At 48.6% G+C, this 20,297-nt stretch overlaps 1 protein-coding gene across 2 annotated transcripts in view; it reads left to right on the plus strand.

Annotated features, from left to right (window-relative positions):
• The window catches only part of DPF3 (double PHD fingers 3), a 244,816-nt gene that overhangs the window by 162,075 nt on the left and 62,444 nt on the right, over window positions 1-20,297 (plus strand). For both annotated transcript variants that reach the window (XR_015768484.1, XM_088024537.1), the window contains exon 7: window positions 9,326-9,463. Coding sequence is in view for 1 of the 2 variants with exons in the window: in XM_088024537.1 (XP_087880663.1) it covers window positions 9,326-9,463 (138 nt within the window). In the remaining variant the exon portion in view is untranslated. The remainder of the gene's footprint in view (window positions 1-9,325; window positions 9,464-20,297) is intronic.

Genomic DNA, 20,297 nt, shown 5'->3' on the forward strand with positions numbered 1-20,297 from the left:
AGGAAAGTACATATTTTGCACCTACCTTGGGTCCCCAGTTCTGTTCTGTGCACTGGCTGCTGGAGGTGTCAGGAACCAGAGAAGCTAGCGAGCCCAGCTAATGTTGAGTGTTTGCTGTGTGCCGGCCACTGTGCTGAGCACTTTATAAGGATGAACTCATTCAGTTCTTGTAACACCCATGTGAGATGGGAACTATTATCAGCTCCATTCTCCAGACCAGGAAACCCAGGTTTGGAGAGATTAAGTAACTTGCCCAAGGTCACACAGCCAATTAGCGGACACAAGAAGGCAGATCCCAGAGTTTAACAGAGTTCTGCTACCCTGCTTCTCAGCAGGGCAGGAAAGAGTCCCACTAACACATTTAATGCTTTGGTTTTGGGAGTTTCTGCATTCTCTGCTGGGGATCCGAAATCAGGTTATATAGTATTTAGAAATGAAAAGCTTGTTGCTTATCTCCATTCTTCCTGTTTTTTAAAAACTGGAGTCACATTCATATACAGCAAATTCCTAAAATAAGCAGAAGCCCTCTCTCAATGAAGATACAGAATTTGCGGATCCCTGGCATTTGATAGATCCTGTCTCTGGACTCATTCCTCATACATGGGTCAGTGCCAGGCCCCAAGGAATGTGGCTTTGAAAAATCAGGATGTTACATCCCACCCTTATTCCCAGCCCCCTGTGCTTCTATCCAGAAGAATTCAGTTTAAAATAAGCACCAAGTGTGTCCTGGAAGAAGAAATGAAGCCACAGGAAGGCAGCTGCAGACCTGGCTTGGTGAGGGGGAGGGGAGAGGGATGTAGGCAGCCCTGGGTGGATCCCAAGGCTGGGAGCTTACATTGGTTTTCTATCAGAGTCCAGGGACTAATTCCTTCAGGAGGCATACAGGCCTCCGAGCGCCCAGAGAAAACAGAGAATGACAAAGTGCTAGAATCAAAGGACTTCAAGATTATTTGATTAAATTGTCCTATTTTACAGATGAGAAAACCAAGGCCCAAAGAAGTATGGGGTTTGTCCAAGGGTGCATAGCTGGTTAGTAGGAGAGCCAGGGCCAGACCCCAGGTCTCCCGAAGGCCACCCACGCGTCTGGCCTCTGGACTTCGAGGCTGGGAAGAGAAGCCCACAGGGACTTGCCCAAGAGGAGCCTCTTGGTGCCTAGACACTGCAGGACCTGGGCTACTCTCATCATTTGAGCTCAGTGGAGCCATGGTTGGCTCTTTGGGTAAGGCCTAACCATTTAAAATAGTCATAGGGATTAATACTCCACCATGAGTATGCAAGTCTGACCTGGCGGCTTTTTGAAGTATCTCCTGAGTTTTATCCCAAACTGAGTCATGCAGGGCTTTTCTCACTTGGGGCTTCTCTGGGGGACTGGTTGTAGACATTCCTCCAACCCCCACATGGTTCTGCAGAGAGAAGTCAGGAAGGTGTGAGGAGCCCCAAACGTCTATGACCCAGTCTGGTAGGGTAGGATCCCCTTGTCAAAATGGCCTCCTTTTGTATCTGTCCTGGGCCCACTGGGACATAGGATTCTACTCAGAAGGGCTGAAAGCAAGAGAATTGGATGACAAAACGATTAAGGAGGTGTGGGCAGGATAGAAGTGCCGAAAGGGAGATGGGGAGCCAAGGGGCAGGGGGAGGACGCAAGGTGCCCCGGATGGGGGGGTGGGGTAGTACCTGCACCAAGCAGGGAGGGCAGGGCACAAATCCCCACCTTCCCCTTCCCACCCCCCATTCTCCTGTCCCTGCCTCCCACTGGCCAGACGTCACAAGAGGCAGAGAGCAAGAGGCCAGAGACCTCAGCCCCAGGCACTGGGAGGGGTGTCCGCATGGAGGATAACGCATCTTTCAGTCACATGCTTCAAAGTCAGGCAGACCTGAGTTCAAATCCTGACCCTGCCACTGAGGGAGTTGCTTCAATGCCCTCAGACTCAGTTTCCTCATCTGTACAGTGGGGATGAACATCCTTATCTTGTGAGCTACTGTGAAATTCAGCGTAGGACTGTGTGCCTGCCTCACAGCCCGTAAGTGTGGGTTGGGTTGGGTTGATTTTACAGATGAGGTTGTGGAGCTGCAGAGAGAGGGAAGTAGCCTCCTCGGGTTGGATGCAAGTGCCACGGGGCACAACTGGGAATGAGATGCGGCCTGGTGACTCCCGAGGCCCAGGCTTTGTCGTTGGGCGCTCATCCCGTAATTGCTTTCAGTCTCTCGGAAACCACTGGCTCAGATACCCACTGCGTGCTCCAAGTTGGACTGATGAAAATGTGCCAGAGTCATTAAGTTATCAGTGGGGAAGGCGGCTGTCTCTCCCCTGCAGGAAGGATGCTGCTGTCTGCGGCAGCCGGCTTTGTTCACACAAACTGCCCCTGATTCTCCGCCCGCCGCCCCCGCCGCCTCCCCCCACCCTGCTCCCCCAGACAAGGAGTGAGTGGGGGTAGGGTTGAAGCGGGGAGGGGGCTGCTGTAAATATTCTGGGGCAACACTGAAGGTATTCATAACTCCAGACGGGAGGTGCTACCTGGAGAATCCAGCTCTGGATGGGGAAGTGGGCAAGCACGATTTCTGCACCTTGACAGATGGATCCGCCCCAGGGGAAGGAGAGAGAGGAAGGCAAGCTGGACCTTCCTTACTGTCACAGCCGCTCCCCTCCGAGCACCGTGCCAGGAACACAAATCCAGGTGCATACTTGCCAAGGGGAAAACAAGGGCCAAGGGCTGTGCCCAGGCCAGGCTGACCGGTCCCTGGGGTGATGGCTTCAGAGGGCCAGGACACAAAGGAGCAGGCCCCGGGGATGGAGACCAGGGTGGGAGGATGGGGCGCAGCCCTCTCTGAGTGCTTCAGCAGTCTTGGGGCTCGGTCTGATTCCGCACGACAGATCATTCCAGAGTGAGGTTGCTGACGTGATAAAGGGATAGCAGAAGGTTCTAAGACTTTATTTTCAGAGTGTACTTTCCCCACCCTCTTTTTCTTGCGACTCCATCACCCCCGACCGACCGCAGAGAAGAAATGCCTACTACCCCCCTCCCCTTTTGGGTTTATTCCCGTTGCTTTGATGGCCATGGTGCTGATAAGAGCCGACAATGGCTGTCCCTCAGGACGAGCCAGGCACTGTTTTAAATGTGTTTCTTTCACAGACTCTCACGACGATGTGAGGCAGATGTGCTGTTGTGATCATCCCCATTTGCCACAGAGGATGTGGAGGCACAGAGAGGTTTGGCAGTTTAGCCCAGATCACACAGGCACAGAGAGGTTTGGCAATTCAGCCCAGATCACACAGGCAGTCAGTAGCAGACTAGGCAGGGCTTTGAGTCCAGGCGGTTCCGGTCCATCCTACCCACTTACTCACCACCGAGAAACTGCCTCTCTGAAGGGTGGCACTGAAATGCCCTGGCCAGACTTCCAAGGTTACCGCAGACGGGCATTTACTCCCAGCTCAGGGCTGCTTGGGTCCTGTGTTCCACGTGGCAGCTCCCGTATATCGAGGCTGTCAGGTTGTTTGTTTCGAGTAACTTAGTTCCTGATCTCTGACCCCAGCTCTAACAGGTTTCCAGGACCAGATACACATTGTACGGGGCCCGGTGCAAAATGAAAACAAGGGGCCCTTCGTTCAATATGTATTGAGAATTTCAAGATGGTGATAGCAAAGTGTTAAGCCAAGTGTGGGGCCCTTTTGAGCACAGACGCTGTCTGAATGCACGGGTCCCACGCCCATGAAGCTGGTCCGTCCGTGTTTGGTGTGGCAGGGAGATATTATTAAATAGTGCTGGGTTTTCCTTTTCTTCCAATCCAATCAAAGTAGGATTTCTAAGGCATTTCTTTCCATCAAAATGTAGCAGTCTGATCCAGATACAGTTCCACCAAGATAAATCTTAGAAATCTTTTGTCCCTAGGATGAAGTCATTCAAAGGCCCGATACTTGGCTTAGAAGCTTCATTTTGGGGTCAGGCATCATGCTGTATTATCTCCAATTCCTCCTAACCCTGCCTTTTAAACTCCCCTCCCTCTCACCTCCTTCCCTTTGCCTGTGAGCCTGCTCCGGGATGTGCCCTGTTAAAGATCGAGCCCCACTCAGCCTCCCTGACCCCTGCTCCCACCCCCACCCCCAAGCCTCACTGGTGGAAGGAGTGGTCTCTTAGCCCCGTCACCACTTCCTCATTTCCAGGAGCATCCTGGGCCTCTCAAGTCTTGTCTCGTGCTCCATGAGGTCGTGGATTCCCTTCTTACGAAGGTGGCCTCCTGGTTGTCAAATCCAGTGCTCTCTTTCTAGTCCCCATCTTTCTCAACCCTTCTTGGGCATCTGACATTCTCCTGGCTCTGCCGGCTTCTCATCTGTGAAACGGGGACTTGGGTTGCAGTGAGCAAACTGACCTGGATCATGAGAACAGGCCTGGCACTCAGTACACACTCAGTAGCTGTTCTCAGTGGCCGTGACTGGTGGAATCCTTGGTCCTGTCATCTGGAAACCCTACCTCTTTTAAAAAAAAAATTTAAAAAATGCCAGTATGATTTACATCCCAGTATAATTTACATACCTTTAATATTAGTTTCAGGTGTACAATGCAGTGATTCAACAGTTCCATATATTATGCGGTGCTCATCATGTTAAGTGTGCTCTTGAACTCCATCCCCCCACCACTTCCCTCTGTTAACCATCAGTTTGTTCTCTATATTTGAGTTGGGTTTTTTTTTTTTTTTTTTGGTCTCTTTTTAAATTTGTTCTTTCTGTTTTGTTTCTTAAATTCCACATATGAGTGAAATCGTATGGTATTTGTCTTTCTCTGACTGGCTTATTTAATTTATTATACCCTCTAAATCCATCCATGTTGTTGCAAATGATAAGATTTCATTCTTTTTTTATGGCAGAGTAATATTCTGTGGCTTATATATGCCACATCTTCTTTATCCATTCATCTAGTGGTGGACATTTAGAAACCCTACCTCTTTGGCTGATGTTGCTCATTCCTGGATGAGTCTTTCTTGATAAACTTAAAACAAACAAACAAACCAGTTTCTCTTTTTTCACCAGATTCTTGAGATACTGGTGTTTTCTGAGTTCTATCCACTGTCCACCTTTTTTTCTCTGTCTCCATAATCTCTCCTCCTGTCCATATCCCTAACTCCTGCCGCCCTGCCAACCTCCACATCCACATCTTTTTCCTAAGCTCAGGGTGTGCAGGGCAACCCCAGACTGAACATTCTCTTCTTTCTTTAAATCTGGTTTTCCTCCTCATCCTTCGACCTATTGCCCCATAGGAACCTGGGTGTTTTTGTTGCTTCCCTTAACTGACATCGAGTGCCGGTCATGATCTGCCCTGTGCTGGTAACTGGGGATACAGCAGTGTGCAAACACACAGGGCCTGCCATGCTTGCTGCCGGTGGGGGGCACACATAGTGAGCCATGATTTGTCCTAGGAAGGTAACAAACTGGGGTCCTAATTTTGACTGGAAAGACTTCCCTGGGGAAGGACATTTGAACTGACATCTGAGGAATGATGAAGCATTCATTAGGCAAACTGTTGCTGGGGACCATTGTAGGCCAAGGGAAGAGCTTGTGTAAAGGCTTTGTGGTAGAAATAAAGATGTTTATGGAGTGGAAAGGCAATGGGCAGAAGGGCAGAGAAGGTGGTGGAATGTGGTGTTGGGTGAGGCTAGGGAGCTAGACAGGGCCTGGATGGCGCATGGCCAGGAAGGCCAAGTTACTGTCATTCTAGGCTTCTCCTTGCTGCTTATACCCACCCTTTTCCACCAGATTCCTTCTCTTTAACCCCTCTCCCATCCTGAAATCCTCATTGTTCACACACGGAAAATTAAAATAGCCTCTTGCCACCTTCAAATCCCATCCTCTGTGCTGTAGGCTTAAATGGGATTTCTAAAATGTAAATCTGAGTAAGTCGGTCCTCAGGCTACAATCCTCCCCTGGCTTCCCGTTTCCGGGACAAAGTCCTGCCTGGCTTCCTTGCTTGTTAGCTCCATCACGCCCCACCCCCGCCCACAGGTCCCCATAGTTGGGCGGAATGTGCTTTGCTGCCTGAAAGCCTTTGCCTCCTTTGTCTGTCTGGTAATGATCTGCTACCTTGCAAGCCACAGCTCACCCACCTCCTCCAGGAAGCCCTCCCTCCACACTCAAGCAGGTGTGCTGGCCCCTCCTCTTCCCTGCGTGCATGTGCACACTGGTGCGTTTGTCTCATCTCCCTTTTTGCTTGTTGACTTCTACGTCTTCTCCGCCAGAATGGGAGCTCCTGGAGGGAGGGCACTGGGGCTCTCCTTTATGTTTGTCCTTCTGATGCCACAGGGCTGGGCACATATGAGGTGCTTATTATGAAGACCTGGTGATGCGGAATAACATGGTATAAACAGGTGGTGAAAAGGGCAGCTCCATCAGGAAAGCTCTGTGGGTCTGTGTATAGGGATGATGCATAAGAGGTCTGGTTTCCATGACCTCAATGTACTGTCTGGTTCTGGTTCCTTTAATGACAGAGCACAAGTCTCACTGCCCCTACTTGCCACTTCCATCCATCTCAAAGGGCAGGTGCACTAGGGTGGACAGAGTCAAGCCTAAATCTATTCATTCTTCTAGTAGAGTGGTTCTTAGACTGTAGTGTGCAGCAGAATCACTTGGAGGGCTTGTTAAAAGAGAGATTTCTGGCCCCACCCCCAGAGTTTCCGATTCAGTAGATCAGAGGAGAACCCAAGAATATGCATCTCTAACAACTTCCCAGGTGATGCTGATGGTGCTGGTCTGGGGACTACTCTTCCAGAATCTCTTTTCTAGCAAAAGGATTTACTCTAAAAATCATTACTCTCTATGGTGTTGGGGAAGGAGATATGGGAAGCTCTTTGCTTGGGTTTGGTTTTGTAGGTTTAAAGACCTATTAGTATGAGATTAATGTGGATAGATGGATCAGATTCTACACGCTTTCCTCCTCCCCTATCTCCTGGCTTTCCCACAAAGTGTTTCCATATTCGTTCATCAGCTATTCAATGAATATATTTTGAAGGTGTGGTATGTGCATGGCAACAGAAGGGGTGGAGTTGTTGTTATGAAGATGAAATTGGTATGAAACTGTCCTTGAGAGAAGTCCTTCAGTGCAGATGTAACTATGATTCAAGGAGATCAAAGAAGAAATGCTTGCTTGGATGGGTCGTGATTCCCTGATCCGTGGAATTGTCCCAGGCATCTAGCATTAGCGAGAATAAAACAATTTGATAAGTGAGACCCCATGATTATTAAGATCCTGAAATTCTGTATTAAGGAAGACAGTGATAATTGACACAACAAAATGGCACCAATGGAATGCTGTGGAGTTTGTAGTAGGGAGGTCTCCAGAGTCAGCTGAGGCATCCTCATGGAAATACTATTCTTGTCCTGATTCTTAATAAACATTTATTCCTCAACAACAGTACGCTTGGTTACTAAGTGGATTTATAGCCAGTGACCCCACAATTTGCTGTTTATTGACCTCAGATCATTGCAAAGGTTAAATAGAAGAAGCCACAAGCAGGCCCAGAGCGTGCCTCAGGGGCCTCTTTAGGTCTCATTTCCCGAGTCAAATGGAATTGAGATGTCTAGTGCCATTTTATTTTTTTGAAATATTTACAACAGAGAGAGAGAGTGTAAATAGCCAATTGTAGGACTTGAATTTATAGTCATTAGGTCACCAACTTGAATTTCAGACTCTCACCTTATTAAGAAAGTCTAACCATTGCTAAATTCCATTGTTTGAGGCCAGGTTCAAAGTCCTTCTTTCAGGAGGGCCCAGCACTTAAGATGTGGCAGGCTAAGCTGAAGCCCCTTGCCACCATTTACTGAGCATCTGTTATGTGCTGGGTACAGAGTGAGATACTTTACAAATATTATCTAGAACCCTTCAAGGCAAGTAGTACTATCATCATTTCTAGATACGAAAAAAGGCACGGAGAGGCTATGTATCTTGTCCAGTTTCACACAGCAAATCACCTCAATTCATTTTTGGAAGTCAGCATAACCATAAAATCGAAATGCGGTAAAAGATAGGTCAAAAATTCTAGATCTATCTCAAGTCTGAGTATAGATCCAAAATGCAAGATTAGAAAATAGAAAGCAGCAGTTTATCAAGTGGATAATGCACTCTTTGCCAAATGGCGAGCGTTCTAGGAATATAAGAATGGCTCAATAAGAAGAAACATTAGGAAATCAACATAATTCACCATATCAACAAACTGCTGGAGAGTCATATACCAGTAGATGCTGAAAGGCTGATCAGATTTTCCTGTAATAAAACTCTAAGGATAAGAGGAAATACTTAACTTTGATAAGGACTAAAAATTAGCCACATGTATCATTCTAAACAGTGAACCACTAAATCCAACTTCATTGAAAGTGGGGGTGGTCTAGTCTTAAGCCATTTAGCTAGGCTTCTGCTTCTGAGGTACTGGGCAGCCAACCAATGGAACTGCCCCTTTCTTCTTCTGTGCCCAATGAAGCCATATTTATGTTGCTGGGTGTCCTTGTCTCACACTGTCCACGTGAGAGGTCGAGCTTGTGAGGACACGTTCCTAGATTTTGGGTATCAGAGGCTTCCTGGGGCATCAAGGGCACAAGCTCTTGTGCCCACATCTACCAACAGTGGCTTGGCTTCGTGGTTTCCATGGCAGAATTGGGATGTGTTTTTCTGGCACAAAATCACCGTGTGATACATCAAAATATTATCCGTATCAAGCTTGTGTACTTTATACAGAGTTAACCACCGTGTGGTGGGAGGAGCACTGCATGGGAATCCAGGAGACCTGGGTGCTAGTGGCTCTGCCTCAACTAGCTGCGTGTTCCCAGGCAGATCACTTGGGCTTGCTGGGCCTCACTTGCCTCATCTGTGCCATGGCATGTTGGACTGGATGGACCACCAGTGCTCTTTGGCCTCAAAGTTATAATAATCATCACCCTTCCGACGTGCCCAGCACTGTGATAAGTGTTTTGCATAGAGATCATCTTATCCCAACAACTCTATGAGTTAAGTCCTATCATTATTCCCGTTTTCCCTCTGAGGAAACTGAGAGGGTTTCCCAAAGAGGGTGAGTGACTTGCCCAGGGTCTCACAGATAGGAAATGATGGAGCTCTTTCACAGTTCAACTTCCATCCTTTACTTTTCTGGTTTTTCTTTACCTGGGCCCATGTTGTTACAGTGGTGTCCGTTCTGTCCAGCGGGGCAAAGGTTGCTGAGGGTGGGAGACACTTCTTAAGGAACACCCAGCTCTGGGGTAAACAGATGGGAGGCACTGCCTGGGAGAATGATGGCAGTGACTGCAGAGTTTGCTAATCTTTGCCTTTTCCCCTCTTCTCTTCCCGTCTAGTCTGCGGCAAGCGCTACAAGAACCGGCCAGGACTTAGCTACCACTACGCTCACACTCACCTGGCCAGTGAGGAGGGAGATGAGGCTCAAGACCAGGAGACCCGGTCCCCGCCCAACCACAGAAATGAGAACCACAGACGTGAGTTCCCAGTTGTTGGGTTGGGGCAGTGATGAAGTGGGTGGGCAGGGTGATAGAGTGTTCTTTTCACCTCTGGCATCTTTGGTGGCACCCATTGATTGGTTTCAACGTCCTGTGGTGACTTGGCTCTTTTAACGCAGCCCCAGCTGCCCTGTGGGTCATCTGAGCCCCAGGCTTAGAGTGAGTGGGCCAGGTGGCATCCCCAGTTCTGTTCCCAGAGGAAGGGATGTGAGCGTTAAGGCAGAAGGGAAACATCCTTACCTGGCTGTTGTCAAATGCCAGACCTGTTCCTCTTCTCCCTCAGCTCTAGAACTTCCATTCACGGGTACTAACCTAATGTGGGCATAGCCCTTGGGCATGTCAATTCAGATGGACATTTCAAATGTTGCCTTGGCCACCAAGAGATGTAGAATATTCTTGATCTATTGCCTTGGCTATTATAGGGGTCACAATTTTGGTTCAGGGCTCTCCTGCCTTAGAAATACTGCCCTTGAGCCTCCATGCATTTCACTTGAGCACTCCATCAGCAAGCATGATCTGCGTGCACTTGTCAAAAACTCAAAATGGGGTGGCAAGATGGAGTTTTTAGAGCCTGTTTCAAGATGTGGGTCATTCTAAGATCATTAGGTGAAGAAAAACTGTGGACAGGCCATGTATTTTTTTATTTTGTTCACGAGATTTTGTGGTAGGTGTTCTTAAGGTGAGCAATGCAATGTAACTAAAGGGGTCAGACCTTTAAAAATATCCAGACTCTAGGATCTGAGGGTGACTCCTGTGCATTTTAGTCCATCAACTTAGTCAACAGCTGTCCATCGGCTACTCATCAAATACTTGAAATGATTAACATACTTTGGCCAAGACCTTTCTTGGGATTAGTGTCAGGGTTGCCTAACCCCACCCTCCTTTCTCCTTGTAACATTGTCTTCTGTATTCGTGTGCTCAGGCCGCCATAACAAAATACCACAGACTGGGTGGCTTAAAGAACAGAAATTACTTTTCTTGCTCTTCTGGAGGCTGCAAGTCCCAGACCAGTGTGTCATCGGGGTCGGTTCCCTCAGAGGCCTCTGTCATTGACCTGCAGGTATCTGCCCTCTCACTGCCTCTTTGCATGGTGTTCCCTCTGTGATCACATAGCCCCGCTGTCTCTCTGTGTGTCTAAGTTTCCTCTTAGAAGGATACCAGTCAGATTGAATTAGGGCCCACTGTAACTTAATCACCTCTTTAAAGGCTCTATCCCAGAAGAGTCACGTTCTGAGGCCCGGGGTTGGGGCTTCAACATACACATTTTTGGGGGGACCCAGCTCAGCCCATATACCTTCTTTAATTCCTACTCGCTTGCAGGGTTCAAGTCTTTCATGTGACAGACCCTTATTTCCTTACCTGCTCTTGTCATCGGGACAGAACCTGGGAAGCAGGGCAGGAGGGTCTGACAGAACTAGCCCACCTCCCTTGCCAGCTTCTGAGGCACGCCGAGCTCTCTCTCTCCCTCCTCCCTGGGGAGAGGTTCCCTTGGTCCAGTCTTTCAGAAAGGAAAATGTATGGGGCAGCCGGCATTTGCGTCTCTCTGTTTCTCCTCTTATCCCTTCTCTGATCTCAGTGGCCTAGACGTACCTATTGTCTCTTCCGGCAAAGGAGGCCGAGAATGATCTCTTTTGATTTGGATTGCTATCTGGAAAGTATTTATTAGTCACAGTTGCTCTCTCTGAAGTATTTGTTAACTTTGTATTATTTCCCACTCCACCCAGTGCTGGCTTATCTTCTTTACATCTCTTCTCAAATGTCAAGCCACTTGGTCCCCGTGTTGCGGTGCTTTACTCATGCAATAGGGTTTGGAATGCTTCTCTTTTGTCTGTGTCTCTTTTGTGTGTGTGCACAGTGATGGCCACAGCAGAGGAAGGTTCCTTGTGGTCCCCAAGGTATGCTGCAGGCCCGAAGCAGATCAAGGAAGTCTCTTCCTTAGGCATCCCCCCCCGCCACCGGCTGCCCCATGCCTGCACCTGCTGGCTTTTGACTTCCGGGGTGCACGCTGGCCTATTTCCCTCTGTCTACCAGGATCTCCTCACGTATTCTCGTGACTCAGCGTCTTCTCTCTCCTCATGTCTTCACCATGAGGCCAGATGGCCTTGCTTAGTCAGGAAGCGATGTCTCTCCTCCTCCTGGATGGAGGTGTGTCCCCAGTGTGGCTGCGAGTCCTCTCCCCTCCCCCCTCCCCTGCTGATGACAAACTGAGTTCTTCAAAAACCCAAGGGTTTTAAGCTGCATAGAAAAGAATAGCTGTCCCTGGGTTCATCAGGGGCCTCCTTACACGGGGAAAGTTCCAGAACCTTCGCAAACACCTTTTTTAAACAACGTCTGCTCACGATGCCTCTGAGAACTCTGTGGTTAACTCCAATTTTGCTAGCAAGGAGGATGTGGCAGGAAGGCCGCCGAGGCCACAGAAGCCATTCCTTCCCTCTTCCCCAATTTCTCGGAACAGATCTAAGAGACAGCAGCTCTTCCTAGGTTCTCTGCGTCACGCATGCCACCAATCTGTCTGCTGCTCTGAATGTCTGCTCTGTTCCCTCCCACATTCCCCTGGTGAGCAGTCCCCCAACCATTTTCTCGCGAGCACTAATTGCCGGCATCATTAATACCCAGTCATTAGCTGCTCCCACTGCTTGGGGTGGGGGTGGGCTCCCATCCATCCTGCCCCTAAATGCAACTGGGGCTGTGTGGTGAATTGAATGCGACAGCTCTGCGGCATCGAAGGTCCCAGCTTTGTGATCCTTCCTTGGCAAGGCTTTTGGACTGGGGGAAGGGAGCAGGAGAGCTTCATCCAAGAGGCTAATCTGCAGATCCCACAGGAAAAGTTCTGGACGCCAGCAAAGTGGGAACGCTGACTTTTCCCTCTTTAGCCGAGCTGCAGGGTGGCCCAGCTGCTTGTGAGCACACGCAGGCCTAGGAGAAAAACAGCCCTACAGACTCCGGAGTTTTCCATGGCATGGGCATCTGCGCTCACACCACCGGCAACAGTAGAGACCTTTTGACTTTGGTGCACCTGCTGTCCCTCGTCGCACCCCCCGACTGTGTCTCCCGCCAAGCCGATGCTCACGCCTGCTTTCAGGCAGAGTGGAGTGCCGGAGCCAGCACTGACCTCCCCTTGCCCCCCAGTCCCAGGCTGCCCCGGGCCGCCAGCTCAGCAATCCACCCTGTTCTCTTGCCTTTGTTCCTCTCCTCGCTGCGTGTTTTCTCCTGAGTATACACTTCTTGTCTCTTCTGTAGCCTCGTCCCCTTTCCTTCATGCCCTTGCCTCTCCGCCTCAGCTATAGGCAGTGCTGGGATGCTTGGAGCTCCGACATTCACCTTGGGGGGATAGGACTTTTCTGATGGGGTCTTCCCTACCTAAGCTGTCACCCTCCCCTGCCCTCCCTGCGTGAGGCTGGATTCTTCTTCCTTCTTGCATTTCTCTGATGACCTCTGTTTGCTTTCTACAAATGAAATCAGCGTGCGTATGTATGTGTGTGCGCGCAGGTGTGTGCGTGTACATACAGGTACACACACACATAGACTACATGTATACGAATAAAAGGAGGGAGGATGGGGGGCAGGTTAGGGCTCTGTGTGGTGCCACTCAGAAGCATTCTCTCTCTCTCTTTTGATAAAGATTTATTTATTTATTTTTAAAAGATTTTATTTATCTGAGACAGAGAGCGAGCAAGCATGAGTGGGGGGAGGGGCAGAGGGAGAGGGAGAAGCAGACTCCCCGCAGAGCAGGGAGCCCTTGGGACTTGATCCCAGGACCCTGGGATCATGACCTGAGCCTAAGGCAGACGCTTAACCGACTGAGCCATGCAGGTGCCCCTATTTGTTTATTTTAGAAAGAGAGTGCCAGTGAGCAGGGGGAGGGGCGGAGGGTGAGGGAGAGAGTCTCAAGCAAACTGCCCACTGAGCACGGAGCCCGATGTGGGGCTCAATCGCATGACCCTGAGATCATGACTTGAGCTGAAATCGGGAGTCAGACGCTCAACCGACTGAACCACCCAGGCACCCCACTCAGAAGCATTCTCTTGTGACTTCTGAAATGCCACCTTGGTAAACAGTCCCAGTGGGGCCAGGGTAGCAGAGAGAACTGGATTAGAATTCAGAACTCTTTGACCCATGCTCACCATGCCAAAACTCTTCTTGAATTTGCTTTTATCTTCTATGCACAGTGGGAATCTACTAAAGATGTTGTTTTCAAAGTACTTTTCTGGGAGGTGGAGTGGGTGTGGGCATTGCTGAGGTCCTGGACCTGAATGGAAAAGCTGTGTAAATAAATTCAGTCTACTACATTCATCTGTCCACCCAACCTTCTATCCATCCATCCATTGGTTTAGTACCCGTGTGCTAGATACTGTCTTACTCCCTGTCCTGAGAAGGAGTGTGTAATGGAGGATGTATAAACTAGTGAAGGGCTCAAGGGCACAGTACACTTTCTACCACTTAGGGCAGCCATGCTCCCCGTGTGACATCAGAATTGCCTGGGAACTTGTTGGAAATTCAGATTCTTGACTCCACCAGTCTCTGAAACAGAGACTCTGGGGGTGGGGGTGGCAATCTGTATTTTACAGGGCATTCTGGGACATGCAAAAGCTTGAGAACCACTGCACCATTGCAAAGACTTCGCTGAGGACATTCAAGTTAGCTCTGGAAGAATGAAGAGGAATTTCCCAGGTAGAGGCAAAGGCAGGGAGGTATGAAATAGCACAATGCCCCAGACAAGGGATTGTGGTTGGGTCCGACGGTAGCCCTGGAAGAATGGTGGGAGAGTGAGCGGGAGCCGCCGCTGGAAGCATTTTCTGTGCTAGGCTGTGTAGCTGGCATCCTGTAATGAAAGGGAGAGCCACAGTAGCAATTACTAGAAGGCAAGGACGTATGATTTATAAAGAAAGTTGTTTGACATATTATTAATTGTCACATGGTGTGTCTCTTTTACCTGAGAGCATAAATGAGTATAAAATGTTATAACACACTTGCAGTTCCTAAGAGGGAAGTGCTTTTTAAAAACGTGGAGCTATAAAATTTATTTCAAGCCTGTTTCTCAGGCCCGTGGAATAGAAGTTGGGTTGTTCTGGGTCCTGGGAGGTCTCCGTCTTCTGCATAATGACAGGGTGCCTGACACATAGCTAGGCTTTCGGTATCTGCCGAGAGAAGAGAAGGCCCCACCCTAGTGCGCTTTTGGAGGGCACGTTGTACTCTGCAGGACTGGAAGAGGAGAGCTGAGTTGATTAAGGGTAATGTCGGCTGATTAGATAATCTGAAAATTAGTCTGATAATGTGCAAATTACCTAAAAGAAGCATATGATGTCATTGCTACACTGATGGGAAAGATCTAACAGACATTAGTCTCCTGACATCCCTGTCCTCTAGCATATGGCCCGGGGGCAACGAGTAGAGCTTTAGGAGAGAGAGTGAAAATTGCCTTTGACACAAGCTTAAGGATTTTGGATCACTCTGAAGGTGCCTAAAAAACCATAAAGTGCACACAATCCACCACTTACCAATCTTGACGCAGGAAATTCAGGCTTTGTTCCAGGGGAGAGAGAGGAAAATTCAGATACAGGGCTCTGTCTGGAAAAGTGAGCTGCTTCTCTCTTCCTCAAGAGCAAATTTGGGAACTAACAACAGGTGTTCTTCAGGTGAATTATTATTTAACTAAACAGTTTACAGATTATAAAGCAAACGAAGAGAAACCTGAGGGGTCCCTCTGGGCTTGAGGACAGATTTGGAGTTAATTTTTCAGACCTTTTGGCTGGGAGAATGGCAGTGGAATTGGCCAGGCCAGAGTGTGAGTCATGACGTTGTCACTCTGCCATCTTGTGCCTGTGTGAACGTGGGTCAGTCACTGACACTTCCTTGCTCCTTTGTTGCCTCATCTGTAAGATGGAGAGAGTAACCGTACTGACCTCGTGGGGTTGCTTCCAGGCTTCAGTGAGATAGTGTGGGTGTTTGGCACCATGCCTGCCCACTGCAAATGCTGATAGCCCATCTCTGTGCCCTTCGGACCAGCAGAGCATGTCTATGACCACAGATCGCTAATCTGAGTCAGGGCCTGTCTGTGGCTGTGTGATCCCGGGAAACTAACTGCCTGTGGGGGTCTTACTGGCATCAGGCGAAGCTATCAGAGCCTGGCCTGGCCCTGGCGCATCCTTTGCTAAACCTCAGATGCAGGACAGCAATCGTTCTGTACGGGTTTAATTGGGGAAATATGATGGATGCAGGAAACCCAGCAGGAGGAAGCTGTGGAGTAGAGTCCCACCCGTGTAGCATCCCTGTATTACCGTCCCATTTCCCCAGGATGGGGCATCCACCCAGACTTGCCTTTCTGTGAGCCTCTTTCATTTCTCTTTCTCTCATGTTTTGGGCCTAATGACCTAGGAGATTCTGGATTGAAGAGTTCCACATCCTGAGTAATGACAATGACAGTAATACTTGCTGACGTTCCTTGAATGTGTCAGACAGACACTGCGCTAGGCAGGCCACATTTCTCTCATTCACTCCTCGCAGCAAACCCGTAAGTAAGGTAGATGCTGTGTCTCCTAGAGGACACCAAGGCACACAGACCCTGACCGATGTACTCATGGACATGGAGCGTGAATGTGAATTCTCCCATCATGTGTCACTTCTTGGGAAGCTTATTTAGGCCTTTGATCCCCCCCAACCCCCACCTTTATCAGAAATAAATTTTTTTTAAAGATTTTTATTTTTTATTTATTTGAGAGAGAGAGAGAGAGAGAGAGAGCACAAGACGGGGTAGGGTCAGAGGAAGAAGCAGCCTCCCTGCCAAGCAAGAAGCCCGATGCGGGACTCGATCCCGGGACTCCGGGATCATGACCTGAGCTGAAGGCAGTCGTTTAACCCACTGAGCCACCCAGGCGCCCAGAAATAAAATTATTTTACATAGGAGAAGAAAGAGGGGGAGAAATGACAGAAGGCCTACCAGGTGCCAGGCACTTTGCACACATAGGTACACGCTGGAACTCTTCATTTTGTAGAGGAGGAGACGGAGTCTCAGAAAGGTTGTGTCACTTGCCCCAAGTCACATGGTTATCAACATTGGGAAGCTGAGACGTGAATGTCCTTGAGTTGGACACCATTCGGTTAAGTCAGGACATTGGAACCCCAAGTGATGGATCCTAATCTCAAAGATGGGCTCTTTGTCCTAGTGGTGTCTCTTAATTTTTACCTGTAGGCCAGTTGTGAAGTGCATCATGGTGCACAGTGGCTTTTCAAAAGAAACGAATGTATCAGCAGGCACTTATCTTGGACTGCCTAACAAAATACCACAGACTAGTGGCTTAAACAATAGCGATTTATTTCTCACAGTCTTGGAGACTGGAAGTCCAATATAAAAGTGCGGCTGTGTCCATGTTTGGTGAGGACTGTCCTCTTGGGTTGGAGATGGCCATCTTCTTGCTGTGTCCTCGCATGGCTTTTCCTTGGTACATGATGGTAGAGAGAAGCAAGCTCTCTGGCGTCTTTTCATATGAGGGCACTATTCCTGCCATCCTCATGACCTCATCTAAACCTAATCACCTCCCAGAGACCCCCCAGTCCAAACACCATCACATTGAGGGGTAGGGTTTCAACATATAACATTTTGCGGGAGATGCAATCTAGTCCATAGTAGACACATTTAATCTTTAAAACTAACTTTAGCTGTTTGTGGTGTTATGTGATCCCCCGCATTACAAATTCTGCCTGAGATTTTAATTTGTAAATGAGTCTTACTTTAGAAAAAAAATTACACATCTCTTAGTTCAATAATTTCCCTGCATCTTTCTCTCATTTGTGTCTTGCTGTCTTTCCTATTCTAGTTCTTATATATATCTCTTTCTGACCTTGTTCTTTAAAAACAATAATGCTGTGCCAAAAGTGAAAATCCTAGGATTCATCCTTGGCTTTGTTTTCCTTCATCACCTGTACCAGCTTCCTCTCCAAAATATACTCCAAATCTGTCTTCCTTTCTTCATCTGGCCTCCACCAGCTCCTGCCTGGAATCACTGCAACTTCTTTATTGGTCTGTCAGCCTGTTTTTGCTCCATGGAGTAGCCAAAGTGGTCTTTTTATTTATTTTTATTTAAACATACATTTTTTTTAATTTTAGTTTTTTTAAAAGATTTTATTTATTTATTTGACAGGGAGAGAGACACAGTGAGAGCAGGAAACACAAGCAGCGGGAGTGGGAGAGGGAGAACAGGCTTCCCTCCGAGGAGGGAGCCCGATGTGGGGCTCCATCCCAGGACCCTGGGATCATGACCTGAGCCGAAGGCAGACACTTAACGACTGAGCCACCCAGGCGCCCTTAAACATACATTTTTTTAAAGTAGGCTCCACACCCAGTGCAGAGCCCAGTGCAGGGCTTGAACTCACAACCGTGAGATTGAGACCTAAGCCGAGATCAAGAGTCGGACATTCAACCAACTGAGCCACCCAGGTGCCCCAGTTCTTTTTAAAATATAAAATAGATTATGCCATATTCCACTCTCAGAACTTACATCACACTTGAATACGATCCACACTTCTCACCTTGAGGGTCTGCATTTTTTCTTCTCAAAGTGTGATCAGCGGCATCAACGTCAGCTGGGACCCAGGTGACCAACTCATCCAGGTTTGCCCAGGACATTCCTGTTGTAGACTGAAAGTCCTGTGCCCTGGGAACCCCTCAGCGCCAGGCAAACCTAGACGGTTGGCTACCCAGTGGGGGAGCTTGTAAGAAATGTGGACTCTTAGGCTCTAAGCCAGACATATGAATCCTAATCTGAATTTTAGTGAGAGGCCTCCATGGTTTGTTTGCACAGTACTCACATTTGAGAAGCCCTGGGGCCTGCTATCCACTCTGACTTGACTTCCCTCCAGTGTGTGGCCTCTGTGCCCAGGGTAGGGTAGTAGCTGGTGGGCCTGAGCCGCTGTAGCTGCTTGCTGACATATGACCCGAGACAGCTACCTAGCCTCCTTGTGCTGCGAGTATCATCTATATAAAATCAGAACATTAATGCATCTATCTCTTAGGGTTATGTGAAGATTCCATAAGTCAATTCATGTAAAGCGCAGCATTAACGGAAAATGTGTGTGACACATGTGTGGCTATAGAGCAGTGATTCTCAAGCTTGAGCACATCAGAATCACCTGTTCCTTAAGACAGAACCTGCTGGATCCTCCCTCAGAAGTTTGGACCTACCAAATTCTAGGGGCCTAGAATTTCCATTTTTAACAAGTTCCCAGGTGAACCGCTACCTTAGAGACATCCACTTTTTGGAAACAGATGTTCAGTTTGTTTTCTTTTTTCTTTTGGATTTACCGAATTAAGATGACTGGCCAGGAACCAGATTGCACTGTTAAATCCAGGGGATAGACTTGGTTTTCACTCTTTTCCTAAGGCTCTGTCCTACTATGGCAGACGTGTCTGTGGCTCTCAGCGCCTGCTTCCTGGCTTGCTTTCTGGGTGTGTCCCCCATCTGGGCCCACACCCCCGGGCCGGGCTGCCCTTCTGCTCTGTGGTCTCTTGACTCTGCCCTAATCCTCAGGTCTGACGCTAGAGGCACATCCTTTTCCTTTTCTTGAGTACTGCTTTCCAGTCTGAAGGACCTGGAAGATGCTGGTCCATTGTAGGCTGCTGGGGTTGACAGAGCCGAGTCCCCTGGAGGTGCTGGTGAGGAGGAGTGGAGAGAGGCAAGGCTGAATAAGAGACGAAGGGAGCTTGATGAATTCTAATATCACAATAATAATATCCTGACAGCTTAAACGGAAGAGGCTTATCCTGCTCTAACGCGCAGAGATGTCCTGCAATTCTCTAAGGGGAATGACACCACTTCATTCAGAGCCCTGTTGACATAGTTACTCTCAGATTAACCGTTTCCCCCTTCCACCGACTCATTTGGTGGCAATAACAAGTTGCTACGCCAGGGCATGAACTGACCCACATGACCTTCCACAGGAAAATTGAAATACCTTCTTGTGCTTTCCCTAATCAGCACTGTGAAAAGTCCTCAGCTTTGCTTGGTCTTTTCCTTGCTTTTCTGAAGCATCAGTGACAGACCCGAAGTTGCCAGCCTGAGGCTGGAACATAAAGGACATTGCCGACGGGTCACGTGACCACCGAGCCCCAGAATTGGGGATGTGCTATCCAAAATCCTGGCAAATCGCACCTCTAACCAAATACGTCCATCAGGACGGAGACATCGATGTGAGCAGACATGTCTTCTGTTTTCACGGCACAGTGTTTAGGAGTAAATATTCTCAAGCTGTGTGTCTAACGGTGTGGGTTTTGTACTCCCCAACGGTGAGGGAAAGAAAGTAGAAGCAAGGATGGGTGGGGTGACTGACACCACATTTAAAATTTTTATAAAGATTCTGCAGCCACTCAAATAGTAAGACAGACTGTTTTCTCTCCAGCAGCTGCAGGGGCCCTGGCGAGAGGCCCTCGAACATGGGGTTCAACGGGCTTTGGAGCCAACTGAGTCTGGGAGTTCTTAACCCCTTCCATCCTGGTTTTCCAAGAAATGCCTCAGGGAGAGGGTTCCTGAGGGAGGGAAGGCCCATTGGCTTCCTCCACCACAGCTTTATTCTCTCTGCTGGGTCCCCAGTTACTTCTGCTGCGCCCTCTGTCTGTCCCCGCTATGAACAGGACTGATGCTCAATGCCTTAGAATGGTCACTTGGTACTCGGGTGACACTTGACAGCCACTCAACTCCAATCTTTGACTTCCCTTTGCCTGAGTTTTTTCTTTGTCCAAAAAGCCTCTGTGAAGATTGTTCCTCCTTTTGTGAAGTATTTATGGCCAGCACTGAGTCAGCCACAGTGCCAGATGCTGGGG

Source organism: Eumetopias jubatus, unplaced genomic scaffold (assembly GCF_037043125.1).
Source record: "Eumetopias jubatus isolate StellerSeaLion01/CBP00866 unplaced genomic scaffold, mEumJub1_p1.0 scaffold_7, whole genome shotgun sequence".
Classification (NCBI taxonomy): Eukaryota; Metazoa; Chordata; class Mammalia; order Carnivora; family Otariidae; genus Eumetopias; species Eumetopias jubatus.